Genomic DNA, 7,500 nt, shown 5'->3' with positions numbered 1-7,500 from the left:
ATCATTATCATTATTATGATTATTATTATTAACATTATCATTATTATTGTTATTGTTATTAGCAGTAGTAGTAGTATCATTCTTATTATTATCATTATTATTATTATCATTATTATTGTTATTATTATTATGATTATTATCATAACTATTATTATTATTATTATCATCATTATTATTGTTATTATTATTATTATTATTATCATAATTATTATTATTATTAAGTTATATTTTATTTTCAGGTATACACAAAAATTTATCATTCCCACTTTGTAGGGATATCTCGCCTACATCTCAATGCTCTCTCTCCGCCAGAATAATTCACTTTAATTCATTCCTCTGAAAGTTTACTACAAGAAACTCCTCTTTTTTCTCTCTTTAGTCAAATAATCTTTCGTATTAACTGTATTTCCACATTAAATTTCTCTCGAAGTGGATAAGATCTTGACCAAAAATTGACAGAAGCGTGTGTGTGTCTCTTAAAAAGCATAATGTGTGCAAACGTTAATGCTCAGGTGTAGACCTACATGTGCATCTGGGGTTTGCAATTTTGACCATGTATTGGGTGTGGAAGTACCTAAGCTTAAGTGTCAGAATACGTAAGCATACAAAGCCTGCTTACAGTTGCGTAAGTTATGGGTGTGTCTAAGTGCGTTTGTCTGTGTGTGTGTGCGTTTGTGTGTGTGTGTGGATGTATCTTCGTGTGTGTCAGGAAATAACATGCATGACAACCAAGAAAGTCTGATCATGCAGCGTGCAAACGTGACCTTCGTATATTGAAGACTGATGCAATTGTACAGACATTAATATTGCAGGTATGCGTGCAAGTACATACGAGGCTAGTATAATGCACGTGTTAATGATGGCTATGCTGTTAATAACGAGGGAGATGATCAAGGGGCGCTATAGTAATATATAGTGGATGATAGTGAGAGATGGTGATGATAGTGATTGAGATGGTGATGATAGTGATTGAGATGGTGATGATAGTGATGGTGATGATGATAGTGATTGAGATGGTGATGATAGTGATGGTGATGATGATAGTGATGGAGATGGTGATGATAGTGATGGTGATGATGATAGTGATGGAGATGGTGATGATGATGATAGTGATGGAGATGGTGATGATGATGATGATAGTGATGGTGAGGATGATAGTGATGGTGATAATGACAGTGATGGTGATGATGATAGTGATGATGATGGAAGTGATGGTGATGATGATAGTGATGGTCGTCGTGAAGATGAGAAGGACAAGAAGAAGGAGGATTTGAATGGTGGTAATAAAAATAATGATGATAACGATATTAATAATACTGATAATAATAATGTCGATATCGAAGGACAAAACAAAAATATGATAAAAGACAGAATGTTATAATTTCATCACGAATACATAACAATGAAGATATTCATTCTCATTCATACCCGGTCACTTTTCAGCCCATGTAAATAGTTAATATCAAACTCTACGTAACAAGTACTGATATGTACCTTTTTTTTTTTTTTTTTTTTTTTTTTTACATACTTAATCAAAGGGAAACAAAGAAGAAAGAAAGAAAGAAAAAATACAGAAGTCTACGACCCCGGGACGTAGCGGAGCGGTTGGACGTAGCGGTTTGTTTGTAGCGGCAATCCGTAGCGTAAAAGCGCTATCCAGGCGACAGGGTGTTGCGTAGGTAGTGGTGTTGGTGACCTGCTGGCGAGTAAAGCGATAGCCTGATGACTTGGTGGAAATGATGACTTGGATTTCGTTTTTCTGGTCGTCGCGTCGCGTTGCTTTGGTGGAATGTGGAGAAAATGAAGCGCGAATGAGTGGATGTTCTTCGATGTGGATGTTTGCGTCGGGTTGTGGAAGTAAAGGGTGGAGTTACTTGATTTGGTGCAGATGGAGACGAGAGAAAAAGAATGGGGAGTGCTTTTGCCTTTGCGATGTTATTGTATTCATGTTTTTGCCGTCATCATCATAATCATTATTGCTGCTTTTATTTCTCGTGCTTATTGAAAAGCATTATAACAAATGTAATCACGCAATAATACTGCTGGCAATTCAGGCTTGTCGTGAGGACTTTACGAGATGTAATGTCACTTCACCGAATATCTAAATTTAGACAAATGGACAGGGAGGGAGATCTCGACACTGTCAAGCAACGTGGCATTTATTCTGCTTCATCGGCCGCCGAGGACCTCAGTTGCACTCCCCCCCCCTCTCTCTCTCTCTCTCTCGACCACACCCACGGCAGGCGACAGACGCGCTCCTGGCCCGCCCCGGGAGCGGTCAGTGGAGTGCCAAGTGCCACCTCCCCCCCCCCCGCCCCCCCATCCACCCACCTCCACACGCGCCTCCTGTGACTTGCGTTCCGGAACGATGGCTAGTATTAAAATCCAGCTTGGGTGCCACGGGTCCCCCAGAACTCGTCGCCATGGCGTGTGTGCTGCTGCAGGTTAGTCGCGTCCCCGGCCTCCACGCCAGCAGGAAAATGGACTTCGGGATTAACGCGAGTGATAAGGGTGTTCCTTCTCCGGGCTGGATGAAGAGGTGAAGCGGCCGGGTGCTTCTCCACGTCGGGGAATTGAGTCGTGCTTTAGCCAGTGCATATGATTAGAAGAAAAGCATTAAGCCTCCTTCATTGTGCCGAATCTCTGCGTGTAGGCTTTTTCTTTACAACAATTCCCGCGTTACAACCACTCCCTTCATTTCTTACGTTTGACATTTTATTTAAAATTACGTTACTCGTTAAACGTACACGGACACACTAACGTCACCGGCGACATGAGGGTATATAACCCAAAAATTGTTGTGACTAGACATTCATTAATAAGCAGAAAAGTCAAGTGCGAAATGGCAAGCAGATGCGCACAGGCACCAGGTGATGAAAAGCACATCCATACAGAACCTCATCAAGCATGCAAGAACACGTATGTGCGCTGATAGAAAGCACGTGAGAAGCACGCTCAATCAGCGAGGGAAAATCCGAGGCTAATTATACAGAATTACGAGGGGAAAAAATGATACATGTCAGGGGGTGAGAGGACAGTCTTACGTAATGAGTGATGTTGAGAATTGCGTGTGTAAGTGTATATGTTCCTATGCCGAGTAAGAGTAAGATATTTATGTAAGTGCATAAATGAATGTGCGCGACTTTAGTACTAGTACATGAAATTTTCGAATCTGGAACCTAGTTGATAGAAGTTCATATTAGTACATTATTGTTAATGCAGTGGTTTCCATTTTTTTTTTTTTTTTTTTTTTCTAATGCCCCCCTCACTAAATGACACGTTGCATGCGCCCTCCCCCTTCCTCAAATACTGCATTTTACTGGCATAGGTTAATTGGCCTATGTCAATAAATATCACAAAAAAATATATACTTATTTTCACCAGTGTGGATGGTTGTGACTGCTCTTTTTTTGTTTTGTTTTTTATCCACTATACTTCGTAGTTTTCAAATGTAATAACACCCTTTATCACGTCCCCGGTTATGATAACGAAAAAAAAACTACACATCTATAGTAATGTAGATTATAATCCCATTCTCTGATTTAGTAAAGGGTGGTTCACATTTTTCAACATTTTCACAAGCGCTGGGCGAGGGGGAGGGAGGGAGAGGGAGCGGTTTTCAAAATGGAGAAAAAATCGTGGGCCGAACAGATGGTGCTTACACGCAAAATATAATCAACACTTGTTTGTCTCTGCTTTGATATAATAAAATAGTCTTCCTTTATATGATAATATAATAATAATAAATATAAATGTATAATAATAAACATATAATATATATACATAATATCTACATAATGAGTATATATATATAATATATATATATTTATATATACAGTTTATAGTATAGAATTATAAGTATATAATAAATAATAATGATGATAAATAATTGCAATAAATGAATAATAGTAAATAAAACATATAAATACGAATATGATTGTATGATAATATAGTAATGAATATGAATATGAATATATAATGAACATGTTCGACATAATAAAATAGGCTTCAACATTTTTGTACACTTTTTGAGGGGGGGGGGGGGCAGTCTCCAAAAAGTGTATGTTTTGTAGGCTTGTGAAAATTTTGAACAATTGTAAACCAACCCTTCGATGAGCTGATTATCACATCCTGATCACAGATATATCCCCAAAACAAGAGTCGGAAAGAAACTGAACTTTATACGAACTTTCTAAAGAAATAAACAAAGAAATTTTGCTTCACGATTCACGGCGAACGTTCGTAATATGTACCATCTAGCACCCCCCCTTCCTCGTCTTACAAGGTACCATCAAGTACTCCCACTCCATCTTATAAGGTACCCCCTTCCCCGTCCTATAAGGTACCCCCTTCCCCGTCCTATAAGGTACCCCCTTCCCCTTCCTATAAGGTACCCCCTTCCCCGTCCTATAAGGTACCCCCTTCCCCGTCCTATAAGGTACCCCCTTCCCCGTCCTATAAGGTACCACCAAAAATTCCTTCTTCGTCCTATAGAGTACCATCTAGCACCCCCCCTTCCTCGTCTTATAAGGTACCATCGAGTACTCCCTCGTCCCTGTATAGGGTACCGCCGAAAATTCCTTCTTCGTCCTATAGAGTACCATCTAGCACCCCCCCTTCCTCGTCTTATAAGGTACCATCGAGTACTCCATCGCCATCTTATAAGGTACCCCCTTCCCCGTCCTATAAGGTACCCCCTTCCCCGTCCTATAAGGTACCCCCTTCCCCGTCCTATAAGGTACCCCCTTCCCCGTCCTATAAGGTACCCCCTTCCCCGTCCTATAAGGTACCCCCTTCCCCGTCCTATAAGGTACCCCCTTCCCCGTCCTATAAGGTACCCCCTTCCCCGTCCTATAAGGTACCCCCTTCCCCGTCCTATAAGGTACCCCCTTCCCCTTCCTATAAGGTACCACCAAAAATTCCTTCTTCGTCCTACGGAGTACCATCCAGCACCCCCCCTTCCTCGTCTTATAAGGTACCATCGAGTACTCCATCGCCATCATATAAGGTACCCCCTTCCCCGTCCTATAAGGTACCCCCTTCCCCTTCCTATAAGGTACCACCAAAAATTCCTTCTTCGTCCTATAGAGTACCATCTAGCACCCCCCCTTCCTCGTCTTATAAGGTACCATCGAGTACTCCCTCGTCCCTGTATAGGGTACCGCCGAAAATTCCTTCTTCGTCCTATAGAGTACCATCTAGCACCCCCCCTTCCTCGTCTTATAAGGTACCATCGAGTATTCCATCATCATTATATAAGGTACCAACAAAAACTTCCTCGTCACCTTATAAGGTACCATCGAGTACTCCATCGCCATCATATAAGGTACCCCCAAAAATTCCTTCTTCGTCCTATAGAGTACCATCTAGCACCCCCCCTTCCTCGTCTTATAAGGTACCATCGAGTACTCCATCGCCATCATATAAGGTACCACCAAAAATTCCTTCTTCGTCCTATAGAGTACCATCTAGCACCCCCCCTTCCTCGTCTTATAAGGTACCATCGAGTACTCCATCGCCATCATATAAGGTACCCCCTTCCCCGTCCTATAAGGTACCTTCAAGCACTTCATCACCACTTTATAAGGTACCCCCGAACTTTTCCTCTTCGTCCTATAGAGTACCATCTAGCACCCCCCCTTCCTCGTCTTATAAGGTACCATCGAGTATTCCATCGCCATCATATAAGGTACCACCAAAAATTCCTTCTTCGTCCTACGGAGTACCATCCAGCACCCCCCCTTCCTCGTCTTATAAGGTACCATCGAGTACTCCATCGCCATCATATAAGGTACCCCCTTCCCCGTCCTATAAGGTACCCCCTTCCCCGTCCTATAAGGTACCCCCTTCCCCGTCCTATAAGGTACCCCCTTCCCCGTCCTATAAGGTACCCCCTTCCCCGTCCTATAAGGTACCCCCTTCCCCGTCCTATAAGGTACCCCCTTCCCCGTCCTATAAGGTACCCCCTTCCCCGTCCTATAAGGTACCCCCTTCCCCGTCCTATAAGGTACCCCCTTCCCCGTCCTATAAGGTACCCCCTTCCCCGTCCTATAAGGTACCCCCTTCCCCGTCCTATAAGGTACCCCCTTCCCCGTCCTATAAGGTACCCCCTTCCCCGTCCTATAAGGTACCCCCTTCCCCGTCCTATAAGGTACCCCCTTCCCCGTCCTATAAGGTACCCCCTTCCCCGTCCTATAGGGTACCGCCGAAAATTCCTTCTTCGTCCTATAGAGTACCATCTAGCACTCCAACGCCATCTTACAAGGTACCCTCTTCCTGGTCGTTTAAGATACCATCGAGTACTCCATCATCGCTGTACAAGGCACCGGCATATGAAGTACCACTACCGAAGTCTCCTTCCCCTTTGTATGAGGTACCATCTGGGACTCCGTCGTCACTATATAAAGGACCAACTAGGACTCCATCAGCATTATATGAGGTACCAACAAAGACTCCATCGCCATCATATAAGGTACCACCGAAGTCTCCCTCTCCGTCTTACAAGGTACCATCTAGTACCCCAGCCTCACTGTACAAGGTACCATCTAGTACCCCAGCCTCACTGTACAAGGTACCATCTAGTACCCCAGCCTCACTGTACAAGGTACCTCCGAAGTCTCCTTCTCCGTCATACAAGGTACCATCTAGTACCCCAGCCTCACTGTACAAGGTACCATCTAGTACCCCAGCCTCACTGTACAAGGTACCATCTAGTACCCCAGCCTCATTGTACAAGGTACCTCCGAAGTCTCCCTCTCCGTCATACAAGGTACCATCTAGTACCCCAGCCTCACTGTACAAGGTACCATCTAGTACCCCAGCCTCACTGTACAAGGTACCATCTAGTACCCCAGCCTCACTGTACAAGGTACCATCTAGTACCCCAGCCTCACTGTACAAGGTACCATCTAGTACCCCAGCCTCACTGTACAAGGTACCTCCGAAGTCTCCTTCTCCGTCATACAAGGTACCATCTAGTACCCCAGCCTCACTGTACAAGGTACCATCTAGTACCCCAGCCTCACTGTACAAGGTACCTCCGAAGTCTCCCTCTCCGTCTTACAAGGTACCATCTAGTACCCCAGCCTCACTGTACAAGGTACCATCTAGTACCCCAGCCTCACTGTACAAGGTACCTCCGAAGTCTCCTTCTCCGTCATACAAGGTACCATCTAGTACCCCAGCCTCACTGTACAAGGTACCATCTAGTACCCCAGCCTCACTGTACAAGGTACCATCTAGTACCCCAGCCTCACTGTACAAGGTACCATCTAGTACCCCAGCCTCACTGTACAAGGTACCATCTAGTACCCCAGCCTCACTGTACAAGGTACCATCTAGTACCCCAGCCTCACTGTACAAGGTACCATCTAGTACCCCAGCCTCACTGTACAAGGTACCATCTAGTACCCCAGCCTCACTGTACAAGGTACCTCCGAAGTCTCCTTCTCCGTCATACAAGGTACCATCTAGTACCCCAGCCTCACTGTACAAGATACC

General features: G+C 44.0%; 1 protein-coding gene across 1 annotated transcript in view; it reads left to right on the top strand.

Annotated features, from left to right (window-relative positions):
- The first annotated feature begins 2,423 nt into the window (after positions 1 to 2,423).
- Positions 2,424 to 7,500, top strand: part of LOC125029301 (adhesive plaque matrix protein-like) — an 8,914-nt gene continuing 3,837 nt past the window's right edge. Inside the window, exons 1-5 of the mRNA XM_047619211.1 lie at positions 2,424 to 2,539; positions 2,827 to 2,919; positions 4,495 to 4,666; positions 4,907 to 5,791; positions 6,176 to 7,500. The exon at positions 6,176 to 7,500 is cut by the window's right edge and continues 196 nt beyond it. Of these exons, the coding sequence (XP_047475167.1) occupies positions 2,424 to 2,539; positions 2,827 to 2,919; positions 4,495 to 4,666; positions 4,907 to 5,791; positions 6,176 to 7,500 (2,591 nt within the window). The remainder of the gene's footprint in view (positions 2,540 to 2,826; positions 2,920 to 4,494; positions 4,667 to 4,906; positions 5,792 to 6,175) is intronic.

Source organism: Penaeus chinensis, chromosome 9 (assembly GCF_019202785.1).
Source record: "Penaeus chinensis breed Huanghai No. 1 chromosome 9, ASM1920278v2, whole genome shotgun sequence".
Taxonomy (NCBI): Eukaryota; Metazoa; Arthropoda; class Malacostraca; order Decapoda; family Penaeidae; genus Penaeus; species Penaeus chinensis.
Note: the sequence above shows the minus strand (reverse complement) of the source record. Positions and strands in the feature narration are given on the sequence as shown.